General features: G+C 41.7%; 1 protein-coding gene across 2 annotated transcripts in view; it reads right to left on the reverse strand.

Annotated features, from left to right (window-relative positions):
• Positions 1-3,293: 3,293 nt before the first annotated feature.
• MAPRE1 (microtubule associated protein RP/EB family member 1) overlaps positions 3,294-27,502 on the reverse strand; it is a 28,941-nt gene continuing 4,732 nt past the window's right edge. The window contains exons 3-7 of one of the 2 annotated variants that reach the window (XM_033094819.1): positions 18,781-18,926; positions 16,102-16,309; positions 13,493-13,605; positions 9,743-9,895; positions 3,294-8,158 (exon numbers count right to left, since the gene is read on the reverse strand). In XM_033094819.1, the coding sequence (XP_032950710.1) occupies positions 8,102-8,158; positions 9,743-9,895; positions 13,493-13,605; positions 16,102-16,309; positions 18,781-18,926 (677 nt within the window). In that variant the 3' untranslated portion in view covers positions 3,294-8,101. The remainder of the gene's footprint in view (positions 8,159-9,742; positions 9,896-13,492; positions 13,606-16,101; positions 16,310-18,780; positions 18,927-27,502) is intronic. The other variant, XM_033094820.1, reaches the window with a different exon arrangement.

Raw genomic sequence — 27,502 nt, forward strand, 5'->3', positions numbered from 1 at the left:
ACGTTATTCCCTGCTTTTGCTACTGTACTGCGGTTATGAGAATGTCCTTGTTCTCAGGAAACGTACACCTGAGTATTTACGGGTAAAGAGGCACAATGTCTGTCTTTTCTTCTCAAATGGCTCAACAAACACAATGATAAAGCAAATATGAAAAAATGATCACAATTAGTCAATCTGGGCAAAGGAGAGTTCTTTATACTATTCTTACAACTATTTAGAAAACTTTATTTCAAAACTGAAAATTTTATGAGAAATAAGTGTTTGACCAGAGGAGAGGAACTCTATGGAGGTGCATGGACTGAGCCAACAAGTGGAGAAAAACACCGGTGGAGGGTAGCAGACACCCAAGAGATAAGGCCACCAGTTAAGAGTAAGCAGCAGACATACTAGTGCTCCAATACTGGAGGGAAGGAAAATTCAGGTGTAGAATTAAATGTCTGTTCAGAATTAGAGAACAAGCAAGATCAGGAGAAGCCACAGCCATTGGCTGCAATCTATTCCCTAAAGTTCACCTGCTCTGGGCAGGAGGGGGTACCGTGCCAACCTGGAAACAGGAGTGGAGTTTGGAACGGCCACTAACCACTAGGGAAGCATGCCAGGGGTAGGAGGGGAATAACTGGTTTGCTGAATAGTTTGTAAGAATTTGTAGAGGCAGATGACTGAAGGCTAAAGGCCAGTAAAGCTGTCCTGGAAATGGCGGAGATGCCGCCTGCTCAGCCTTTGATCTCAGGCAAATGTATGTTAGGGCCCAGGTGTTCCATCTTTTACAGATGACTTTATCCCCAAACCCTCACTCACCCTGGGCCCTCTTGCTCTCCCCAGCTAATCTTGCTGGCCGTATCTGACAGAGACTTATTGGTTTTTGACTTCTGTCTGGCGTGAGACATCTTGGCAACGGTCCGAATCCAAAGTAGCTCCTCTATGAAGTCGCTGTGGAACTCTGGGGGCTTCCACCTCACTGCAGTCAGCTGGCCACACTGAGAACTGGGAAACGAGACAGAATTCTACATGCAGAACACAAAATGGAACATGAGAATCCATCCCACAAACCAGAACAACACAGCCGTTTTTCCTCCAATTTGAGACATTCTTTTTATTGATGAAGTTGAACTTACAGCAGACAGTGACAGGAGCTACAGCACACACAGCCAGGACAAGTATGAGTACAAAATGACCCATAGGACAAATACAGCACAGAATGCCCATCTCTTGTGGAAACTGTGGGAAATGCCAGGGAGTCTTATGATAAAGCAGGGTTCACCAAAACCAAAAGGCCAACTGGCCTCCACAGTTGGGACAGGGAAAGGCACAGCAGCTCTCTTAACGTGCCCTCTGAATGAGCTCCAATTCTTTGCCTAGGGGATGGCTACAAGACAGGATAGCACTGTGTATAAGAAGGGGGTCTTGTAAATCCAGAACTCAGAGCAGGCCTGGAACTTTGTGCAGCACTGTTCAATCTTGGTCCATGGCACAGAACAGAAGGATGAATTGGCCAAAGGTACATCTCTTGGGGAATTTCAACCAGGGACATCGAGTCCAGATGTAAAGATACGCAGCTAAAACACATTTCATGATGACCTAGATGCTACTGAAATGTTAACTGGCCACCACACACGACTCTCTCCCCAGACCTACCCCACAAAGAAAACGCCAACATACAGAAAACAATTCTGCTCCCATTTCATCAATAACGGAGAGAAAAGATTCTGTCACACCACAGAACATTAAAAGAGTGTTTCAATGAAATGTCCTAAAAGATATAGGTCTTTTAAAACAGTTTTATTAAACTACGTATTAATAAACTAGAAGGTTTAAAAAAAAAAATTTAAAAACAAGGCTGATGGCCCTACATTTGACTGTTTTTTTTGGCTCAGTGCAGTGCTTTCATTTTCCAATCCAATGGTATCTTTCTACCTACAGAAGTCCCTGCATTTAGTAATATTTTTACATGGGCCTAAAAAATGCTAAATTCTATTTTTCCTTCCCGGGGAAGAAACATGAGAGGAAAGGGGAAGTATTAAGATGCATTCTTTTAGGTAAGGAAAGGTTCAGAAAACTCCCACCTAAAAAGAGTGAAAATATCATCATCAATAACTCAGGTTAAAAAAATAAGTAGAAGGAAAAAAACCTCCTAAACCTCTGCACAAAAATATTTCTGGAAAAAAGTTTCGAGTCCCATCTGAGTCTAGTTCAGGCATCACTTGAAAATCCTAAGGCGATTCTGATCCCTAAGCGGGGAGATGGGATGCTGCCAGAGCGGGCGGCTCTGGCGGCCAGGGCTGCAGTGACACAGACACAGTTAACTGTCCCAGGGAAGGCACCTCCACCGCACTCAGTGGCAATACCATACTGTCCTCTCCAGCTTTACCACTGTGGGTTTTAAAATGTCAAAACGTGTATCCTAATATACAACTATGTATGTCAATTATTCCTCAATAGAGTTTAAAAAAAACAAAACTTGTATGCTTCTAAATAATTCTTCAAAATGTTTAAGATGCAACTTGACAGCCAAGAACAGAGGCTTTTTCCTTTTCAAGAACGAATAAACAAGCTAGAATCTGACTCAAGAAAAAAGGCAGATTCTCAATGTGGCTACTTACCTATCCATCTCCTCCCCAAAAAAGAAAGGAAAACAAGACTGCGGGGAAAATATTAAGTCAGAGTTAAAAATTCTCAAAAATTATTTCCTTCAACATCGAATTATTATTTCTCCTCTCAGCCTTTAAAATTAATAGGGAGGGAGGTGCACACACAGCAGCAAGCTGAGATAGCCTATAACAAACTATAAAAAACACAAATGGTTTATTCCACTCTTCCAAGCAAGGTTTAAAAATATCAAAGTAAAAACATCAGTCATATATAATTACACGTTTAACTCACATTCTTTTGTAGAAAAACATATAAAATACAAAAAATTTAAAAATGGTGATATCAGGTTAGAAACCTTGAGAATGGTAAAACCCAGATGACCCTGAAGTATGCTGGATCTCAAAGTCACTGGAACTATTTCAAAATATATAAATGGACCCCATTATGAGAAATATAAATAGCAACACGATAAAACACCCGTGAAGCAAGCAAGAGGAAAGAAATCTGAAGGTCACTGGAGCTTAGACTAGGATAAAGCATGACAGAGACCTGGGTACGTCTAGATTCTTGCACTACACGGCACTTTGGGGATGGATGTATTAGCAAAGCTCTCCCTGCAAAGCTCTCCCTGCAAAGCTCTCCCTGCAAAGCTCTCCCTGCAAAGCTCTCCCTGCAAAGCTCTCCCTGCAGCCTGTGGGAAAAGCCAGACACGTTTGCTGAACCACCTGTTACTTCTCCTGTCAAAAGCCTCTTCTTTCAGAGTCAAAACTTTATTAAAGTACAAAAGCTATACACTTTACAATTTCACCGTCAGTGAGGTTTTCCAGAATTTCTCATGTAAAATATATGTAGCTGATGCTGAGAAACATTGTGCTTTTCTTTGAACCAAACTGTCCCTGAACTGATGAAACTGGCCTCCAGAGGCAACACTTGCCCGAATGTTGCCTGACTCTCTCCTGCTCCAGTATCATTGGATTTTACTAACCTAAGTAACTTTTTCTGGCCCAGAAGGGATCTGGGGGAAACTACCCTCACTCATGGCCTCACTGAGCCAACGAAAAGCCATGCTCTACAGACGGGGGACATGGGGCCTGGAGGAGGACCTTGGTCTCAACTCCTGGTCCTTGGTCACCTGACCACAGCAGTCTCCCTCATTTATTTTGGTAGAGGTCTGAGAAGGGCTCTAGCCACATTCTCCCTTTATATATTGTCTACCCACTTGTATGCTTGACCTTAGACTTAACTTTAATAGTCTACACCGCAACCGTGTTTCCCCAAAAGTAAGACCTAGCTGGACCATCAGCTCTAATGCATCTTTTGGAGCAAAAATTAATATAAGACCCAGTATCATTTTACTATAATATAGTGTGTGTGTTTGTGTGTGTGTGTATATATATATATATAGTATATTATAGTACATTATATAAGATATAGTTTAAAGTCCTGGATTGAGGAGCCTAGAAATCTGACCCTAAGGCTAGACCTGCTTACCTAGATAACCAAATGAATGAAGCTACCCGACTACAACCTCAACAGAAAGTTTCTGTGCTCCAAGGACTAAGATAACATTACTTTCCAATTCAGATTAAGCCAAAAAGGAAACAGACCTTCACGAGTTACAGCTGCATAACAATCTGGCTGAAGTCACGTGGGTTAATGGTTCTAACTAGTCAGTTCAACGTAAAAGGAGAGAAGCGCTCCGTAGACTTTCTTTCAGACCAGGATTCTGCACACTTAGTTATATCCTCACACATAAAAACTATGAGGAAAAGCAGCAAGTGTCAGAAATAAATATGAACTCATCTGATTTCAAATTTTATAAATGGAATGTGTAAATTCAAAAATATGACATATTTCTAATTTTAAGTCAACACCAACAGTGCCAACGCAGCAAAATGACTGGACATTCACAAACACTGACTACAGGCTCAGATTCAGCATGGGTCAAAGCAATTACTTCCCCTCTGTTGACAGCAGTCAGATTTGGGTCACCCACATACTAGGCAAGCTAATCTGATGAGGTTGAACAGGCTTAATGCCTAGATTGTTTGTAGACTATGGTAAACATCACAAAAGGAGGTCAAGTCAAATCTTAGAAAACAATCCTTAAAGCAAAACTTCTCTAGTCTCTTGGTTATAGCAAAAGAAAACTGCTTTCTTTCCAACACCATATTACATTCTTGAAGAAAACACAATTTTTTAAATTAGTGAATCTGAATTATTGAATCACTGAAATTTCCTTTAAAAGAAAATGGTGGAATGTGTGTTTAGACCTTGATTTTACTTGGGAAAAAAACAGTGAAAAGCATAGTCTGAGAACTGAAAGGAGCTGGACTCATCAATACCACCAAGCTGGAAAAAAAAAAAAAATTGAAAGCTCTTGTTCCTTATTTTACAAAATACTCCAAGTCTGTCTTAAGGAACATCCTCATGAATTCTCAAGATACAAAAGCCCCTGCCCTAAGCTCTTCTGATCTAGAAACAGAACTTCAGACTGGACCTGAAGAACCCAGGAGGGAATGCCTAACGTCGTGGTTGCTCTTTTCTGTCAGTTCATTCTGATCCCCACAAGCAACCAGTGAGGGAGGCACTTCAGCCCATGTCATCCCTGTTCTGCAGGCAGAACAAAAAGAGAGGTCAATCAGCCCAAAAGTCATAAAGCTCGGAGGGACCTGCAAGGACTAACTCCCCCCAGAATCAGACTTGGACTTGGAGGGCACACCTAAGGCCAAAGTACAGGTCTGAGGACTACATCAAGTCTGGGTCACCTGAGGTATACAGGAAAATGCAGAGTTTTCAATCTCCAGACTTGGCATTTCTGAGGATGGACTTTAGAAATACATTATGTCAATCAAGTTCCCCAAATGATTCTGAAGCCCATCGGTTTGAGGACCACCAGCATGAGTGAATTCTAGATCCAAATCCAGCCAGAAAACCCATTTGTTTACCTATCCTCTACACAACACAGAACTTGCCAAGCAAATCAAGCAGCTTATTTAAGTTTACCGCACCAGTGACCTAACCTGAGTTAGTCACGTCAAGACTTTATGTGCCTTAGCCTAAAGAGCCAGGTCAATGGACTTAGGTCAGAGGTACAGTGTCAGCTTCATTCCTTCCAAGGTAACTTCTCAGTTGACATTACTCAACAGTATCTTCAAAAACTCCTGGAGGCATCTTCTTGTAGATTACCAACACACATGGTGCCAAATTCCTTCTCAAGGTGCATAACATTTCAAGGAAGGTCTCATACCATTAACTTCTAGAGAAAATAATGTGGGTGTAACCAGCCAAAATCCTCAAATTGGGTATACAGAGTGTCCATAATTGTGGTGGTGATCATACAGAAAACCGCCTTCTGCCCGTTTAACTTTACTTCATATTGGAAATGGCAGTAGTCTCCTTTTGAATTCACTTCTTATGGCACAGAATTTTAAGAGGGAGGAAAAAATGGTGACAATTTCAGGTTTGTTTTATAGATTAAGAGCGTGTTCAGTACCTTTGAAACATACTTTCAAGAAAAACAAACCAAAATAAGTATCGCCCCATGGTCCTGCTGTGTATCGCAGGAGGAAACAGTCTAAAAAGGCTTCATGGCTGCCACGTCAAGCCTTGTACTTCTGAAAGACCTCTCATAGTAATATGAGAATGTAAGACAGCAGGAGGCTGAGAAATGTAATATGAAGAATAGAGAAAAAAAGACAGGCTTAGAAATAAACACATTTGAAAAAACAGTGAAGGATTTTTAAAAGATCAGCCCTAATTTAAGAAAGGAGCATCAGTACTTTGTCATTTGAACCTAAAAGAATATACCCAGGGCAAGACAAATTTCAGAAGACATGACACTCTTGAAATACAGAATTTTATTTAGAAACTGTTTAAAGTAGAAAAAAACCCTGTCAAGAAAGACCAGGTGGAAAATGGTTCCCAATAAAATGGAATTTAGGGCAACAAAAGTCTAAAAGGCCACGAAAGAGAAATAGCACCACTGTTATTTGAACAATGGCTAGTTAACTTGCATTTTTGGCATTGTTAATCACTGAATCTGGGTTTTCCTCTGAATTCCACACATAGCATGCACTACACAACAATTTATCATAAAATACCTGCTTTCTACACACATTTTAGGACAAGCTACCACCGGAAACAAATCAATACAAATACATCAGGAGTTGAACAATCTCAGTAGTGGGTGACACACATTTTGCAGAATTCTGCCAAACAAAGAAACTGAGTAGGCTGTGGGCAAAGCAAATGAGGGAGCATTAAGGAATGAAATACTTTAAATATTAATAATTAATTCAGACACGGCACTGTATTTTCTGCAAAAGAAAATTAACATTTAGGAACACGCTAACGAATTTTATCTCCAAAGAGATTAGTGCACTGGCAAAGTATTCCGGTAACAGGGGAGGGCTGTGGGACAGCAGGTACCAAAAACAGCCAGCCTTGCAGATCCCAAGGTAGCGATGGCCTGCCCTGATCACTCCCTTTGCCAGACGTCCAGAAAGAACTTACAGCATGATCACCTGCCTGCTGAACTTCCACTCTAAGCAGCAAACTTGAAGGAGCCAAAGAGGAGTCCCCAGTGGGCAAGGGGCGCAGAGAAGAGAAACATGTTAAATGTAAACTTAAAAGACAGTAAAATGGGACACAACCCCCATTCAAATCCCAGAGATGTGGGCAAGCCCCCCAAAAGTAGTTGTTGGATTTAAAAACTGAACACACCTTATTTCCCAAAAAAACACGATACATAGAAATTTTAGGGGTAATTGGAAAAATCGTCAGAGAAATATGTTCAATGAAAATCAAGTTATTCAACTTCAGGCTGAAACACACCCTCTATTCATTCAGGCCACAATACTTCTTGCTTCTTAGCAGAGATGCTATTGGCCAAGGACACCAAATGGCTCTACAGAGCAACATTTTAAACTTTCCTTCTGGGCCAAGGTTACGCCTACGAAGATTCAAGCAGCCCTGCAAGGCCTGTGAACAGCAGGTTCCAAGGTGTGGCCCCTCCTTCCCACACGCAAGGTCAAACACATAAAATCTCCTGTCAGGTTACATTTTACATTTTGAAATATGGAGGCATATTTTAAATACTCTTAAGGCATTTATTTATTAAAACGTTCTCTGCCAAGATTTCACATTAGCTTAAAATTCAAATCAGTCTTTACATTTCTCTACTGAGGTCTCCACCTCAGCACATCGCATAAAAACACCTTCTCCAGTCATCAGCATTACCACCATCCATTCGGGGAGCCCCATGGTCAGCCTCTTTGTTCCCTAGGTGAACCAACTAGATGTTAATACTGCTCTGCTACAAGGTAAAAGCTCCTAACTCAAACTTATTGGAAAAGGAGTGAAACTTCTGCAAAGTGCACTTTAAGAAGAGGTACTTTTTGCTTATGAAAAGAAACCAGTGAGTCCTCTAAGAATAATAAAAGGGAGTATTTTACAGTTAAGCACATGATTTGGAGTGAAGAATTCAATGTTGCTCTGATGGTCCAGGCTGTTAATACTCTTCTTGTTCCTCCTGGGGGCCCCCTTCGTCAGGTATCACAAAGCCTTCCTAAAACGGGAAAATGAGAAGGGAAAGCTATTACTCAACACTGAACGATCCGTTTCTACTGGGGGTTCACTTTTCTCTATTTAAAGTCTCTCAAGTCAACAGTTCTTCCCGTCTCTACCACACACTTGGCATGTACTGGCACAAGGCCAGGGGACCGCTACTTTACTACTTAGGCGGTGGAATCACATTTCACAATCAAATTTACCCTCAAACTTTTGGGGGTGATGGATGTATGTAAATTCTCTTGATTACAATGATTTCACGCATCATCAAGGTGTACTTAAATACGTGTAGTTCATGTCTCTTATACTTCAATAAAGTTGTTTAAAAAACAGAAAAGTCACCCTCAAAAATCCCTGAGGTCACCATAAAGTCCCACAGCATCTCCTCTCAATACACTGTCTCTGCAGCCAGATTTTCCTTAATGCATTCCTCGGACTGTACTGAGGAACCATGCACGCTACTTAGGAGTGTTGCGGGTGTTTTTAGTGTTTACACAAAAATCTCCTGTGCAAAAATAGCTGCAAGACTGACCCAACATTAGTGGCATGGGAAAACAGCAGATTCATGGCTCCCACCTCACACTCGCTCCAGGGCATTCTAGCACATACTGGCTACACTAACATAAAAATTAGACTTCCCTTTCAACCACCATCTTTTTTTTTTTTTTTAACTAAATTTCTACTGCGGATTTACTTAAGATATGACCCCACTAGAATAATATGCAGACTAGACCAGGGACCCTTATATCTTCATCGTTTGGCACAGGGCAAGCCTAAAAGAAGAATTTATTTAACAAATTATCAACTTTTCAGTCATCTGTCTTATCCCCCAAATTCACCGTTTAAAGGATAGCGTTATTAACAGCATTGATATTACCTTATATTTGCATACTGCCACACATACTACAAATCACTTAGATATATACTGTAGTTTGATCCTACAGACCTGGCTAATGCAGGAGAATTATAAGTAAATAAGCCATTCAACAGTAGACACAGTAAGATACCAAATTCTAGACCTAGGGAAAATCAGTCTTCCCTGATCAGCTAACGTCATGATTATTATCAGCAGATTGGGCTGTGTAACACACATGGCTCCCAAGTACCTTGACCACAAAGCACTTTGAGGGAATGAAAACCCGGCACCCTCCTGGGAGGGAGGAGCAAAGGTGGGCAGCACACATCAAAAAGGGACCACGTGCCTGGTTCTCCAGGGCATGCCTGGGCCCAGATCAAACGGAGACAAGGCAGGGGCAGGGCAGGGGGAGTGGGAATGGCAGGGTTTAGGAACGTTTTGTGGCACTCAACATCTATCAGTGGCCACAAACTACAGAATCAGGGCAAGTCAGCCACCTCCTTGTCCTATTCTGGCCTCAAAAGCACACGGACCTCAAGCAAAGGCTGAAGCTGGGCAGAGGTGCCCTCTGGCTGACTCTGGGGGATCAAAGATGAAGTCCTTTGATGAATGCTACGCTGGAATACGACAGGCATCAGCACTGAGTTTGCCGAAACCAACCAGATAAAAATTCATTTTCTCTTAGGTGGCAAAATGGCAAGAAAATATCCTCATGTCAACACATACATCTGTGGCATAGAGAATGTCCACAATCCTCTGCAGTACAGGGTTGTTTTCCCCCTCGTTCTCCTGGCAAATCAATTCAATGTTTCTTAGCTTTCCAAAGTAGAAATCTCTCTCTTTCTCCAAGTCTTCGACAGTGAGTTTCAATACGTTGACCTGCACAAAACATTAAAAAGGGTGAGACACCTGGCATTTGTGTACCAGTATCGTAACAGACAAACTTCTAACCCAAAAGGAGATGTGGTCTTTCATCAAACTCTCTAACACGGACGAAAGCCCACTTTAGTTTAAGGTAAATAACAGATAAATAACATGGGCTTGTTCACAGTCACCTTGACTATAATAATTCCCAGGAAAGGGCAGACAATAACTATACCATGAAACAAGCAGGAACTTCTCACGGACTGAGAAAAGATCCAGGAGGAAAAATTATGAGAGCCTGAGACAAAGAGGGAAGCCAAATCCAGCCAACGTGGTGGCTAACAACCATAAATTGAGTCGTTACCCAGGCATCGGTCAATCGAGTCCAGGTCTTTCTGCGTGTGGAGGTCAACGGAAGGAGAGGGTCTGGTCCAGGGGAACAGGGTAGGAATGGCAAGGCAGGAGGGGGAAGACTAGCTAAAGATGACTAATACTAGCCAAAGACGCTAGAAGTGAGGAAGGGCTGGGCATGGAAAACTCAATGGTTCTTCCCCCCCCCCCCTCACCCATATACTGCAGGCGGGGTGGGGCGAGGGGAGGCCAATCCTGACCCGAAAGAAAAAAAAGCATCCGCTTTGGAGACGGTCCTTGTACCTGTCTCTCTCCCAAGAAGAGCTGAGTCTCAAAAGGGAGAGAAGACAGCAGAGGCAGGGAGCAGACCCCATCACACTCCACTGCTGGCGCCCTCCATTGAGCATATTGTCCCCTCACCACACATGTTGCAAGAGCCTTCAGGTGCTCTCATCTCCAGAAAGGGCCAATGAAGAAGTCAGTCAATCTCAGAGCTTAGGCCAGGACTCTAGCCAAGGGTAGTAAGTCATAACAACTCTCCTGGTTGGTCCTCTGTGTATTTTAAGCGAAGTATATCTTCGTTCCAGTGTAGTCAAATCTATGACACGTGAATTCACTTTAACTCTCACTGAATGCATATTGTGCAGCATAAAATCCTCACAGGACTTACAGGCTAAGGCCACACTGAAAGTCATGCCAGGAAATCAAAGGAGCAGCACCCGAGAACAATTTGGATACCAGGGAATTTGAGAGCCAGAAGGCCCCACAGAAATCAAGTCTAACCTTCTGAAGTTATAGCTGCAAAAACTGAAGCAAACAGCTCATCTAGCTTCCCCACAGCCTGACGAAGAAGCCAGACATACCACAGGGATGTCCCAAGTGGAAGGAAGCTCCCCACTCGTAACATGCAGTCAAGGAGCATCCAGAGATGAGTAGCCACCAGGACTATTCTGTCAAACACTTAACATCATGTCCATCATCAAAGACCTGAAGAGACCAAACCAGACTCAAGGTTCTAGACAGCCCTTTGCTATTCCCTTATCAACCAGAGAAATCACTTTTAAAAACAACTGAAAGTGTCAATAAAGTTACTGCCATCACCTAGGAGCCAGCAAAACTAAATAGTCCATTCCTCCCTCCCCATTCTCATTACCCCTGCTTTAACCGCTGCCAGTTGCCTCTCCTTAAACCATCAGTTAGCCCCAGAGTGCAGTACAAAAGGGGACAGAAGGACAAAAGTTGACCAATCCCAGCAACAGGAAACTGCCTTAGATCTTCAGCTCCAAGATCCAAGAGCCTGAGAAGAGGCCTTCTAATCACATTAGTGACTGAGAAGGAAAGGGAAGTCAAAATAGCTTAAAAAGGTATGCTAACTTGGAGCCCACCTATATACTCATTTCACTAGTGCTTCCCTCACAAACCCAGTAAAACCTTCTCTGGCCTACACATCATCCAGGGCACAGACCCCATCCTTCTGTGCCCCACCTGTAAGGCCAAAGCAGCATGCCTCCTTGGTATCACTCAATAACTATGTATCCACAAGAAACTCTCAATAAATATACACCAAGTCACTGACTTTCACCTGGCACTCCTCTAAATGCTTAGTTATGAGGTTATTAAAAATCAGTGGCTAGTAATCAGTGTCACTCTTAGAAAAGAACCTTCTCTTGTAGTAAAGTAATAGATGTAACCTAGGAAGCCCAAGAAGAATGCTTAGGACCCTCACTGGACAATCTGGTAGCTATGAGCCATACATGGCTATTTGAGCCCTTAAAATGTGGCCAGTGCAATTGAGATGAGCTGAAAACATTAAATACACACAAGATTTCTAAAACCTGGTATAGTCTCCAAATGTAAAACATCTCATTGATAATTATTTGTATTGATTACACGTTAGAATGGTATTTCGGATATACTGGGTAATGTGTTATTCGAGTAAATTTAACCTGTTTGTTTTTACCTCTTTTAATGTGGCTACTAGAAAATTTCAAATTATGTATGTCTCACATTTCTGGTTCACATTCTATTTCTACTGAACAGAGTGCTGCTCTGGACTAAAATCAACGAAAGTACATTTCTCCAGGATGACTTAAGAATGTGGAATCACTGAAGATCCCCCAAGGATATGAAGACTACAAGGTAATTTGTATAGAATACACTATTTTTCTCTTAGCCTAAAGAGCACATCTGGCTTTATTTCCCATATTGGTCGTGTCCCCGGGGCCGCCATACTTTTGTTGAGGGCCACAAATTCAAATACTTTCAGGGGCCAGAAAGATGAGCCAAAGGAGTCAGTAATAGGGTGTGGTCAAGACTTTGGTAACCTGGATAGAAGCTGAAATACTTCATGTTAAAAAAAAAATATATTAAAACCCTGTGCCGACCAAAGTACTTCTGAGACAAGCTGGGCTCAAATCCCAGCTCAGGTTACTTAACCTCTCTAAGCCGCAGTCTTATCTGTAAACCCTCACAGAGCTAACACAAAAGGAAAATTAAAGCGCTTAATATCAACAGTGTAATGGCATACGCGCTCTAAAAATGTCAGCTGGTTTTGTTTTTATTATTAATGTTCGCATATTCTATACACATTAACACTTGTGCACAATTTTAAAACTAGGATTTATTAAGAGAATCATCCAAAAGCCAACAAATAAAACAACTAGAAGGATTAATGAGAAAATATCTAAAAGTCTAACATTTGTTCTCATCCAGAGACCTCTGACAGGTACCTTGAAGGCTATTAACTATCCTGAAAAAGACACTTCACCTCACTGACCTATTAAGAACAGAAGAGCAATAGGCTTTTTATACCAGTTCCTCTCTCAACTTGAATCTCTAGGGACCCAGGATTTCAAGAGAGAAACTGTGAACTCCATTTTTGTTTTTAATTATTCAAAAAGGAACTATATTTTCTGTCAGAACCAAAATTCAAGAAACACTCTGACTCCCACAGAACCCTGACAGCATTCCAGATTTTCAACAGGGTTCCACTGCATAGGTGGGTTTCCGAACTCAGATACTGGATTCTGTCGACTTAGATGCTTAGATTCCAGAAATGCCTGACCCCTCATTTCTACCTCCGTCTCCTCGCTCATACTCCACACACAGAACCCGACGTGCTCACACACGTCACAACAGTACTGCTTCAGCGAGCAGACAAAGCAGGTCCTCCCACAAGAACACAGACAAGCCTCCCCCAGTCAGTGCAACAAGCGCCCTTCCCCTGCAGTGACTGCCATCTTGCACGCGCGAGGGGCCTACCTGCTGCAGCAGTTCAGCTGCTTCGTCCTCCCCGTTGCCCACACCAGGATTCCTCCGCACCACACCTGCGCCAGCCTTAGGGGTTCTGTGTGTTGCAATGGGCCTCTGTGGAGCTGAGAAGAGTAGACATCTTTTTAAGAGCAGAAATTTCAAGACAGAAAGAACCCACCAGACAACATGAGGAGGCTGTGACCAACTGCCCTCCACAGTAATGAAGTGAAGGGGCCCAATGTGAAGAGCCCAGCATGCATGACAACACCCCCAAGATTGCCCAAAGTGGTTTTTCACCCTAGCAGCAAAGTTAAGTACCAATTTTAGCCACAATTTTTTGTGTCTGGGGTAAGTCCTTCTCTGAAGTCTTTTTGCCACTGGCGTGAATAGAACTATTACCTGGAAGAAGCACACAAAGTTGATCTACCTTAACCCAGTTCCAACCAAATCCACGGGCAAGGCTTCATGGCACAAGGCAAACTTCCCGCCAGGGGCGAGCTCACAGTCCTAGCTGTTGCCAGGCACCCACAGTTTCCCATCTGGAAAGCATGTTGCCTCCTAACTCAGAACCTCAGGCTCCTTGCATTAGGAAGAGCAGCGGGGTAGAGACTCTTCCTAATCCAAAATTAATTACTTCAAAACCCTTATCTTGCTCACCTTTTAGGTGTTTGGAAGGGTTAGGAGAGAAAAGCAGCAAACTGACGAGGATTCAGACTTCCCTCAGGAGCAATAGTCAAAAGCAGACAAAAACAAGGAAAAAGTAGTAAAGGGGCCAACCTATCTACAAGTTAAAATAATCAAAACTGGGCTACCTCAAGGCCAATGTGTCATTCATGATTTTATTCATTCATTCGGCAATTATCTTGTAAAGCTTGTACATTATGCCAGGCTTAGAAATAGCTCATCTTCCTGACACCCCAGATGACTCAATAACCATAAGGTCTGTCACCTACAATAACAGGCATTTCCTCTGGATGATCTCTAGTGGCATCTCCAGTATGTGTATCTCTAGAATGTTTATCCCGAAGACTAACTGCTTAATGCACATCTCTGCTTGCCTGTTAGTCACATCTGAAACACGAAATGTGCAGGGTTATCTATGCAGTTCCCTATTCTAAATAGCTCAATAAAAGTACTCAATATTTGGAGAGACTGGAATCCTCGTGTACTCTGCTGATAGGAATGGAAACTGGTGCAGCCACTTTGGAAAACAGTCTGCAAAGGGTAAACAGAATTACCATCTGACCCAAGAACTCTGCTCCAAAAGTATATACTCTTGGATATGTACCCAAGAGAAATGAAAACATATATCCACACAGAAACTTGTATTAAGAATGTTCATAGCAGTATTATTCATAACAGCTAAAAATTCAAAACAACACAAATGATTAACTAATGAATAAACAGAATGTGGTATAGTCACACAATGGATTTAGCCATAAAAAAGAATGAACTGATACATGCTACAACATGGATGTTGACAACATGCTAAATGAAAAAAGCCAGACACAAGAGACCACATGTTCTATGATCCTATTTATATGAAATGCTCAGATTAGGTAAACCTACAGAAAGTGTACTGGTGGTTGCCTCGGTCTGAGGAGGGAGGGGAGTTAGAGGAAAATGGGGTATGACATTTATTCGGCACATACCAGGTTTCTTTTTGGGGTAATGAAAATGTTCTAAAATTGACTGTGGTGATAGTTTAACACATCTGTAAATATAATAAAAACCACTGAATTGTACATTTTAAATGAGCGAATTATATGGCATGAGAATATATCTCAATAATGCCGTAACAATTAAAAGGTACTCAACTGTCCTCTCTACCTACCAGATCAGCTTCCCTCTTGAAGTACTAAGGGACCTTAGCTAATGTTCTTGCCACCTTCTGGAAAAGGAGTTAGCATCTGTAGAACATCCACCCTACCCCAAGGTATAGGTGTATTCTACTGCAAACACATCTTGGGAAACCTACCTGGCCAAAACCTTTTAGAGAAAGTCTCTAAAAACAGCCTCCCACCACCTCCCAAATTCTGCTGGCATCACCGCAAGCCAAAGCCACGTAGCAGCTAAAGTTCTCGGGAGGGCAGGGAAGCTGGAAGTAAGCACAGGAAGCTGGCCTACAGACAGGATGATGATGCAGAGCCAAGAGCAGTCCTTGAGAGACTGAAAAAGCTCCTTCAATTCCTGGGAGCTTAGGTGTGGTTGTAACATCCCATCCTAGGGTTCTGAGAAATGTCCTGGTGTCCTAACTAAAGCTCTATTTTATGTGACCTAACCTAAGGGGTTCCTATAACATACAACTAAAGAGCACTGGCAAAACTGCATGCCCACAGTAACTCATTCAGGCCTCAAAAACAATTCTCTGGGGCAACCAAGTAAAATTCCCATTTTATAGCAGGAAACTGGGGCAGAGGCGAAGTGGCTTACTCTAGGCCAGAGACCTAAGAACAAACACAGGTCTGCCTGATGCCACACTCCATGCTCCTGCCACTTGGCTGGGATTAGGCTCCTTAAGTTCCCTGAGCCTATGGCTACTCAAAAAGTTCTGGTTGAATGAATGAATACCTGGAATGCTATTATTTGGAAATAGTGTTTCTGTTTTGTCTTTTTACCTGCACTGCTAGAGCTGAGAGGTTTCTTCGGTTTGTTCAGAGCTGGAGCAACAAGGGAGGGAGCCACTGCAGTTTCTTGACCTTGTCTGGCAGCTACAGGGTCATAGTCTTTTCCATCATAGTTTGCATCAAAAAACTTCTTGAACCACTGAACGAATTCAAAATTGTCCTGAAACTTTCCTTTTACTAATTTGTCCACAGGAATTATCTGCAGAGAAACATCAAGACTGTTTAGCCTAAAGCAAGAGGTTTTTGGCAAGCGTCAAACATGTCCATGCATCAAGTCAGTATAAAGCTCTGCCAAGAGGAGAAAAAAATAGTTCAGAGGCAAGAACTTACTGCTAAGTAAGCCCCTGGAATTTTAGAGAGCAAGTTTCATTCAGTTTGCCCTCCATGGAGTACTTCCTCCGCCAACCTCCTCCCTTCTAGTGCATCAAAAGGAATCAGAAATGCAAAAAAAAAAAAATACCATATCTAAATCATATACACACTTCTAAACACATCCTAAGATGTGTCATTCCACTGTAAAGAGTAAATCTCCCATGTAACTTGCATGGACAGTGTGTGTCACAAAGTATGAAATTCAGAGCACAAACTAACCACAGGTATCTACAATGAACTGTGTTAAAGAAAATTCTGTCTTAAAAATAGGTCAAGGTGCAGAATCAGTCCCAGAATGGATTTCTTCAAAACGGTATGTTTTGCAAGTAATTTCAATCCTATGAAAACATATTTTAAGGACTCTGTAAATTTATTATACAAGATTACTGTGTTATCTGGTATTACTTCAAATCGTTGGACTATTGGGGCCAGAGCTTAACTATCTTTTAACTCTTCAAGGATTCCAGTTGTAATGGTATTTTTATGAAAAAGAATATATATATATATACACACACACACACACACACACATATACATATACATATATATTATATACATATATATCTGTGTGTGTGTGTATCTATATATATGAACTATATCTGCCCCTGAGCAAATAAATATAATTTTCAAAAATTACTTTGTATGACACTGAAACATTTACAAATAAAATGTTATGTCTGAAAATCATTGCAAAAGAATCCAGGAACGCAAGAGGTGGGGTAGAGGTATAGCTGAAGCACAACTACCCATGAGTTGATCACTGCTGAGGTACGTGGGGGATCACTGCACTATATCTGTACTTTTGTATACTTTAGAAATTTTCCTTATTCAAAAAAATAAAATTCTATAAAAAGAAAAAGAAAAATTACTGTATATAAGCTACACCTAGTTTTAAAATTATGCCTGGTAACTAAAAGATGTTCTTAAAATACAAATGAATACTTTACATATTGTACACAGACAAAACTAAAATAAAGACTGATTCAAAGTAAATAAAAACCAGACACACCACCAGCATAATTAGGGAGTAATTATAAGCATTACTAAAAAAATGTTTTCCAAAACAAATGGCTTAAAAGGATAAACGCTTCTAACTGGGCTGGGGGTGCTGCTTCCATTTTGCAATACAATTCTGTGCCACTGAAGGATGGGGAAGCGTTCTGAGAAACGCACCGTTAAGTGATTCTGTCACTGTATAAACATCAGAGAGTGCACGTGCACAAATCTGGATGGGACAGCTGACTACACACCTAGGTTATATGCTACAGCCTATTTACTGCTTCGAGGCAATAAGCCTGTTCAGCATGTTACTATACAGAACAGGAGATTAAATCAAGCACAAGAGAAAACGATGCAATCGAGAGACGGGTTAAACATGGGATGTACGAGGCTGCTGCTGGAATGACAGGCATAAAAGTTTTACAGCAAACTTTTTTTTGTAAGTAGAAAGAGTATACTCTACAGTAACAATTAAAAGTATAGTACAGTAAATACAGAAACCAGTAACAGTCGTTTATTATCATTATCAAGTATTATGTACTGTACATAATTATACGTGCTACATACTATACTTTTATATGACTAGCAGAGCAGATTTATTAGAATCATCACAAACACTTAATGTGTTGTGCTACGACATTACGATGGCTAAGAAGTCAGAGGAATTTTTCAGCTCCACTGAAATCTTACAGGACCACCATCGGATATACGGATATGCAGTCCTTCGTTGACCAAAACATTGTGTAATATGGTGTATGACTGTAATCTATTACCTACTAAAACAGATAATATTTGTCCTAATGGAGCCTGAAGGACTGTGTTTCTGGTACTTTCAAATAATGTTGGGGGCAAGAGAGAACTTCCCAACACCCACCTAGGATCTTCCTTGTACCTTGCTTTTATAAAGCAACTATTTCTGGAATCTTCTCTATTAAAACTACTTATTCTACTATATGGTATGCTTTATAGAAGTAAATCCAGACATTAAAAGAGTTAGATCTCAGATTGAGATTAAATAGTAATATTAAAAAAAAATTAAAAATCACAGGTACAGATTTACAGGTTGATTCCTCCAGAGAGCTACTAACTTCATGATGAAGAAAGACAGCAAGGTACCTGGGGGTAGGAGAGCAGAGGGAAAGTTAGCTCCCAGTAAAATGTATGTTAACTAGAGAAAAGGTAACTATAAGTTGGGAAAAGAAAAAAAGAAAACGTCCCAAGTCATGGGCCAGCACCTGTATCCTTAGTAACAATCACTAATTAAGAAACAACCTAAATGAAAGAATAAAATTTACTTACTTTGTCAACACCCATCCTCTTAAAACCTGCTTGTAGTATTTTGAAGTTCTGGATGTATTCGTGTTCTAGCTTAGCTTGGAATTTCACTTTCTTCAAGGCAATGGAGCCAGGGAACAGCATGTCCATAAACTGACAATAGGCAGCCCCTGAATGCAACAGAAGAAAAAAATACACACGAGGTCATTAAATGCTATTATTAAAGAAGCAGTAAACTTTCACCCAAACCCACTTAACCCGTGTACAATTTAAGAAGTTGTAAGGTGGACCTACAAAACCCAAGTTTCATTAACCACTTGTTTTCAAAGTCATTTTTTAATCAATAACAAGACTGGTTTTACCTCAGGTTCTATAACACACTTGAAACTTGCAAACCTATGGTGAGGAAGAGAAATAGAATATTTCTATGAAATTTTAAAACTATTTTTATTAGATACCAGCGGAACAATAACATGACCACTGCAAAGAGAAACGAATGCCTAGAAGAGAAAAAAGGGAACTAGGTGACATTTTCTGATTTTTCACAAGGACATACCCTCCACCCCACCAGCGGGAGGAGAGATTTCCCAAGTATTTCAAAGATCCATCTTCTGACCTGGGTTAAAAAAAAAATTTTTTTCCCAAGATGTCTGTCTTCCAGCATTTCAGGAATAAACTTAACTATGTTCATTGCAGCATTATTTTCAACAGCCAAGATATGGAGGCAGCCTAGGTGCCCATCAACAGATGAATGGATAAAGATGTGGTACATACCATGTTTCCCCGAAAATAAGACCTAGCCGGACAAGCAGCTCTAATGCGTCTTTTGGAGCAAAAATTAATGAGTCTTATATTAATTTTCTTATATTAATTTTTGCTCCAAAAGACGCATTAGAGCTGCTTGTCCGGCTAGGTCTTATTTTCGGGGAAACACGGTACTCACAGGTTATTTTTCCAACACCTACCAAACTGCACTCTCCTAATACAGGGCAGGCTTCCCTGTACACTTACTACCCGCCCATGGCTAATTCACCAGGGAAGGAGGCAAGAAATCCAGTGACCAGGTAGTAGGTGTTCTGCAGAACTTGAGACTGCCACAGTATGTATATTCAACTGACTTCAAATCAGGCCAAACTAGCTCCCTGCCAGCTCCAGCATAAAGTCCCATTATCATTATTTTTGGAAGAAAATGCAATGAGAGCAAAAGCACTTCAGTAACCAGAGTGATATTCTTAGTAGAAAGGAGCATCCGAAAATGAAAGTCTGATTTTTGAAGTGGCTGATTTATTTACTCATCCAAAAATCAAACAAACAAAGAAATACTGAGGGAATTCCATGTACCAGGCACTACATTAGCAATATTTATAATTTTAAAAAATAGGAACAACTAACAGTGTCCTAAATCCTAGAGGACAATGACCCAGTGTCTTCAACAAGCTAATAACATGAAGAGGGGTAATTGCTATATTTTAAGAGACTTAAAAATCATAATTTACGGGCTGGCCCGGTGGCTCAGGTGGTTAGAGCTCCATGCTCCTAACTCCGAAGGCTGCCGGTTCAATTCCCACATGGGCCAGTGGGCTCTCAACCACAAGGCTGCCGGTTCAACTCCTCGAGTCCCGCAAGGGATGGTGGGTAGCGCCCCTGCAACTAAGACTGAACACGGCACCTTGAGCTGAGCTGCGCTGAGCTCCCGGATGGCTCAGTTGGTTGGAGCGCGTCCTCTCAACCACAAGGTTACCGGTTCGACTCCCACAAGGGATGGTGGGCTGTGCCCCCTGCAACTAGAAATGGCAACTGGACCTGGAGCTGAGCTGTGCCTTCCACAACTAAGACTGAAAGGACAACAATTTGAAGCTGAACGGCACCCTCCACAACTAAGATTGAAAGGACAACAACTTGACTTGGAAAAAGTCCTGCAAGTACACACTGTTCCCCAATAAAGTCCTGTTCCCCTTCCCAAATAAAAAAAATCTTTAAAAACAAAAAAAGAAAAGAAAAAGCAAGATACAAAACTTATCTATAATGTCTTTATATATGTAAAAATACCCATCTTGATATATACGCACAGAAAAAAGACTAGAAGGAAACAATTAGATTAAACCATATGAAATTACTGTTTTGTAGATCAAAAATAATAGTGGCCATCTCTGAGGGATGATACTGCATGCATTCTATTCTTTAAATATTTATTTATGTACTACACAGTGAATATTACTTTTATAATCAGAACTCCCCCAAAAGAAGGCAAATGTTTAAAAGAAAAAAGTGTATCAGCTGCTTTATACAAAAATACTGAAAACTCCTGGCCTATAAATGTCCCAGTTGGGTACAGAACAGGTTAAAAGGGGCCTTCCTTCCAACCTCTGCCTTAACAAAGGCTGGCAACCCAAGCAGGGCTAGAAGAGGACCCCTCTTAAATGGCTGCTATCCCAACAATCTGCAACGGAACAGGCCCACATAATCTGTGGCTTAAGGATGCAGACAGACGTAGGGTAGGACCAGCTGTGTCAGGGCATCAACGACCAGGTCTCACTGACTGCCACAGCCCCACCCCACCAGGATCTGTGCTTCAAGCAGAGAACACAAAATAAGGGCACAATGCAGCCCCTGCCCCGAAAATTAACAATTATCTCAAGTGCACTGGCTCTCAACCCTTTTGGGTCAAGGGTTCCTTGGAGAATAAGATGAAAGTTGCAATCAACATTCTATACAGAATAGATGCTCCCCTATCAGGAAACTCCAGATGAAAAACTCCCAGTGTTTAAACTCAAACACAAGAAACACTGACTATTAAATGTAAGTGGTTAAAGCTTTAGGGGATAGGTGAGGCTTGACTTCTCCTAAAGGACGAATACAATTTTGAAATAAGAGGGCTGTGAGGACATTTAATACAGACATTTAAAATCATCCTCAAGATATTTAACATGGGAAAAGTAATCCTATTTTAATTTTAAAAGCAGGAAACAAAACTGCACAACACATGTGTTTGTATATGTTACTTACTGCAACAACCTGGAATACCAATAGACTGGAAATAAACTAAATGTCCATTAACCTGGGACTGATGCAAGGAAATTTCTGTACTGCAGCCATAAAAGAAAATAAAGTGGTATCTGATATTCGGATGTGGAACACTCTCCAGAATATACAAGATTAGACACACTACCATTTGTGTAAAAAGAGGAGGGAACGAGCACACACGTGCACGGACGGACGGACACACACACACACACACACACACACACACACACACAGATGGACGCCTTTTTGCTTATTCCTACACAGTCTCTCTGTAGGCTACTCAGCTGGTAACACTGGTTTCCTCTGGGGAGGAAAACTAGGTAGCTGGTAGACCCAATTAAGAGGGACACTTATCACTGTTTCACCTTTTTGTTCCTTTCAAATTTTAAACCATTTTGAGAATTTCAGTTATTCAAAAAACAAAAACCAGGGCCGGCCCGGTGGCTCAGGCGGTTAGAGCTCCATGCTCCTAACTCCGAAGGCTGCCAGTTCGATTCCCACATGGGCCAGTGGGCTCTCAACCACAAGGCTGACAGTTCAATTCCTCGAGTCCCGCAAGGGACGGTGGGCAGCGCCCCCTGCAACTAAGATTGAACATGGCACCTTGAGCTGAGTTGCTGCTGAGCTCAAGGATGGCTCAGTTGGTTGGAGCGCGTTCTCTCAACCACAAGGTTGCCGGTTCGACTCCCGCAAGGGATGGTGGGCTGCGCCCCCTGCAACTAGCAACGGCAACTGGACCTGGAGCTGAGCTGCGCCCTCCACAACTAAGACAGAAAGGACAACAACTTGACTTGGGGGAAAAAAGGCCTGGAAGTACACACTGTTCCCTAATAAAGTCCTGTTCCCCTTCCCCAATAAAATAAAAATAATAATAATAAAAACCATATATATAGTATGTCAATTATGTTGAAAAAGCATAGGAAAACACAGAAAGTGTAAACTTGGGCAAGTTGTTTAACCTCTAACCTTTGTGTGCTTCAGGTGCCTATCCTAAAATGGGGATGATGGTCCTTACCTTCCAGATTATATATGTAAAGCACTTTGGAAAATGCCCAGCCTATCATAAGCACTCAATAAATAAGGCCACCATTAGGAAAAAATACAGCTAAAAGATAACAATGACCACATCACTAACTTGTGACATTACAGTGGACTACGGTTTTCTTAATGTTTCGGTAACAAAGACTTAATCACTTATAATCAGAAGAAAATAAGTTTCTTTTCTTTTGTTTTGCTTTAATTAAGGCAAAGAAATTAAAGAGATGCTGGAAGAGTTAAGCAAAAAAGTTTAAAGCGATACTTCCTTGAACACAGGAGTGACTCAACAAGAAAGGTCTCTTGCAAAGCCTGCAGACTAATGTGGTACAAGAGAGAAGTGGGGGCAGGGGAACCTAAAGAGAACCTCAGTGCCCAGTCAGGGGGCCATTGTGGCAGCAGTAAGCAAACTGAGAAGGGGCTGGATCCAAAACACCCTTCAGAAGAGATACAGAACTTTGTGAATTAGCTTCAAAAGATGATTCTCAGGCCGCGAATCATCTGGAAGAAAGGTAAAATCACAGCCCCAAATGGAGTGTTTGGAAAAGGGAGTCCAGTTGAGGAGAAAAAGTGGGGGAAGCCTGGTTAGGAGTGTGGTCACACATCCTTCAGAGTAGCACGGACAAGACTGATACGCTGTTTTACAGAAACTCAAGGACTGGTGGGGCTACACGATAAGCTGAGGAAAAGGAAATCTAGCCTTTGCGTGGGAGCATCTAAACACCTCTCCGATTCTGTGCAGCACACACCTATGGAGGAGGCCAAGCTGGAGCGGAGAAGGCAAGAAGAGAACGGGGAGCTAAGAACATTCAGTGAGGGCCACGCGACATTTCCAAAGCACGATGCTGGGCCCTTGAAAAAGTACAGAAGGGCCTGAATATGGAATGGAACTGTGGGAACAGAGGGATGGATGACAAAAAGCAACGAGCATCCTCTTTCTGACACAAGCAACCCCTCATCAGAATCCTCTCTGAGGGGGCGGCCGGATGGCTCGGTTAGAGTGCGAGCTCTGAACAACAGGGCTGCCGGTTCGATTCCCACATGGGCCAGTGAGCTCCGCCCTCCACAACTAGATTGAAGACAACGAGCTGCTGCTGAGCCCCCAGAGGGGCAGCAGGATGGCTCAGATGGTTAGAGAGCAAGCTCTCAGCAAGGTTGCCGGTTCAATTCCCCCATGGGACGGTGGGCTGCACCCCCTGCAACTAAAGATTAAAAACAGCAACTGGACTTGGAGCTGAGCTGTACCCTCCGCAACTAGATTGAAGGACAACGACTTGGAGCTGATGGGCCCTGGAGAAACACACTGTTCCCCAACATTCCCCAGTAAATTTTTTTTTAAAAAATCCTTCTCTGTGATCAGATTTGTTTACTTGATGACTAGCTCTCCAAAACAGGGAGACTACAGAATGTAATGAATCTTAAAACAACCTGCTAACTGTCACTGAAAGTTATCCGCACCGTATCTCACTACAAGAGCCAAGCAAAGACTCGTTTCACTGTTTTGGGGGGTGGGAGAGCCCACAATACGAACAAAACCAACCACTTCACAGGCAGCCAGCACATCAATAGTACAGGACCGCAGAACTCTGTCCTCTCAAAGGAAAAGCCCTTCCTACCTTTTACAGCTTGTGTTAGGTAGAGAACTCTGTCTGCTTGACCCTCGTCTCATCAGAGGTAAGACCAGGAGGCACCCGAGTTAAAGGCTATTGGGATTCTGCTTGGGCCTCAGTAAATGCAAGGATCTGAGGAGCCTCCCTTTCTCTGTGACTCCAATCCCCTGGCAGCAGGCCTCTTTCAGGGACACAGTATCTGCAGCCCATCCTGTTTGGTCTCATACTGGAAGCTGAGACCTGGTTTTCTAAACATTAATGTGAAACACAACACAACCAACTACATACGCTAAAAGAAGCCCAACGCAGATCTCAAGAGAAAAAGTTATGAATGAATAAAAGTTTGTTCACAAATCACAGTTAAGTGTCCCCCCTTTACTACTTTCTACTGGGGAAAAGTACTTTATCTAGTATAAGAAAGTGGCAGCCAGCAGGCAAAGTTGAAATTCTTCACAGATTTTTAATGAGACGGTATCGGTGTAATTATATGTAATTTACATTTAGCTCTCTTCCAAAATCTTTTTTCAAAAAGATATAATATTTATATAGGAGAATGAGTGTAGGCTGTGTGATCAGAAAACTCTGGGTTCAAAACCAGGCTCTGTAAGGCATGAGCTGTGCCCCGTGGGCAGTCTCATCACCTCTAAAATGAGGATGTGCCCTCCCTCGAGAGAGCTATATTCACTCCCAGGGTCTGGTAAAGAATTCCTATCTGACAGCTGTTTTTACACATGGACCAGGTCCTACTACCCCAGTTTATAGATGGGGAACTAGAATATTAAGGGAGTTGTCCAAAGTCACATGGCTCAGAGCAGACTGAAGCCCCGTCACACACAGTCCTGACGACAATGACAGCTCCCTGTCTGAATGAGATAAATCTGGAGCCTGATCAGCACATGTACAACTTATCTACACATGAAAAGAGATCTCATTTTCCAAGTAACTACGTGAAATATACTTTGGAGTATATTTACAGAAAGAGGTAAATTTTATGGAGAAATTGCTGGTGAAAAAAGCTCTAATGAAAACTAGGATGACCTCATCCCCACATTAGTCATAAATCACAAGGCAAACAAGTGCTTTAAAAGACTCCAACAAATGGCGACGTGGAGATGAAACTGAGGAAAGTAACAGAAAATGGGGGGACAGCAGCCCAGATCAAAGGCTAACCACCTATGCCTCTGACTAACAAAGTAACTCGTGTTTCGTCAGCATGACTCTTTGGCACCACTGTTTCACTGAACCGTCTTCACATAGAGCCTTCCTCTGACCATCTGTAAAACTGGGATTAAGCCTCAAAAAGGAAGTAAGAGGGGCAAAGGAAACTAGGACACAGCTACAAAATAAGGAAGTACACAAGCTGAATTCATTTTTTAAAAATCGTAGAAACGAGAGAAATCATTTTAAATTGATCCAAATGGCACCAGTCGGTAAAGGAAAAGTCTTAAAAGTAGGGTACAGGAGTTACAGAGCATGGGCTTTGGATGTGAATGAAGGTACAAATCTCAATTCTGTTCCTGGTTGTATAACCCTGGACTTGTTACGCAATTTCTCTAAGCCCGTTTCCCCATCTGTCAAAGGGGGTTAATAAATACCCCTACTTCATGGAGGTACAGTGAAAATTAAGAGATATTTGAAAAGCATTTCTATAATCCTGGCACATAAGTGTTCAAGTAAACGATTGTGGTCACTACTAGGATAAGCTGACGGTTTTAATTCTCTATCCCACGAACAAGATAAGAATTTAAGTAGCAATAGGATACACATTTCATCTTTCTTCTGACATAGTCTTGACCCCACCTCCTGTCTTGTTTTAAATCCAGTTTTGATAACCCTGACACATTCCTTATGCCAGGGCAGTCAGGGGTAGTCAGCAAAACTCTCAAACGGTGAAACAGGAAGTCTTTTGAGGAAGTACAAACTGGTAACACCTTAATGAAAAATACCAAGAATCTATAAGGTTCTGGGGTGGCAGTTAGCTCAGTTGGTTAGAGCGCAATGCTCTTATCAACAAGGTTGCCGGTTTGATCCCCACATGGGCCACTGTGAGCTGCACCCTCCACAACTAGATTGAAACAACTACTTGACTTGGAGCTGATGGGTCCTAGAAAAGCACACTTAAATAAATAAAAGTTTAAAAAAAAAAAAACACTATAAAGTTCATACCCTTTGACTGAAATTTCGTTTCTAGGAATCACTGAAGAAATAAACACAGATAAGATTTATGTTAAAGGATACTCAACCTACCAGTATTAGAAACAACAGAAATATTAGAAACAAGCCTAAATGTCCAAAAGTTGAGAAGATATTTAACTCCAGCATATCCACAGAAAGGAATAGTAGATAGCCATTAAAAATAAGTATTTCCAAGAGAGTTAATGATACTAAAGAATGTCCACAACATAATGTTGAAAAAAGCTGTAATATATACAAATATACATGTGCACAGAAAAGTAAAGAGAGGGCCGGCCCAGTGGCTCAGGTGGTTGGAGCACCGTGCTCCTAACACCGAGGTCGACAGTGGCCAGCGTGAGCTGCTGTGAGCTGACGACCGGCGACCGGCGGCCTCAGCCGGGAGGAGCGCAAGGCTCATAATACCAGCATGGGCCAGGGAGCTGCGTCCTCCACAACTAGACTGAGAAACAACGGCTTGAACCGGAGTTCGGGGGAGGAGGAGGAAGAAGGGAGGGAAAAAAGAAAACTAAAAAGAAAACATCCAAACAGTGGTTTGCTCTGAATACTGAAATTATCTGCATTTTTTTTCTTTCTAGTTTTCTAAATGTTATACAATTAGTATATACAGAAACAATATGTTTTTGTTCTTGTTTTAAATCATTACCCCTCTGCCAAATTCTTATTAAACAGAAGTTTGATAAAATTGTGAAATGGCATTTGCCTGACTTTGGTCTTGTGCTACTTGGAAGAAGAAATGCCACTAATAAACTAATATAGAACTAGAACAATTACCATTATTGTCCTCAAACAAAACATTTCAAATCTGGATGCAAAAGCTCAGATGGAGACATTAGGGCTAAGTTGCAGGCCTCAGAATGCAGTCCTCCAGCGGCAGATGTAGA

The sequence above is a fragment of the Rhinolophus ferrumequinum genome, chromosome 23 (assembly GCF_004115265.2).
Source record: "Rhinolophus ferrumequinum isolate MPI-CBG mRhiFer1 chromosome 23, mRhiFer1_v1.p, whole genome shotgun sequence".
In the NCBI taxonomy this organism is placed as follows: Eukaryota; Metazoa; Chordata; class Mammalia; order Chiroptera; family Rhinolophidae; genus Rhinolophus; species Rhinolophus ferrumequinum.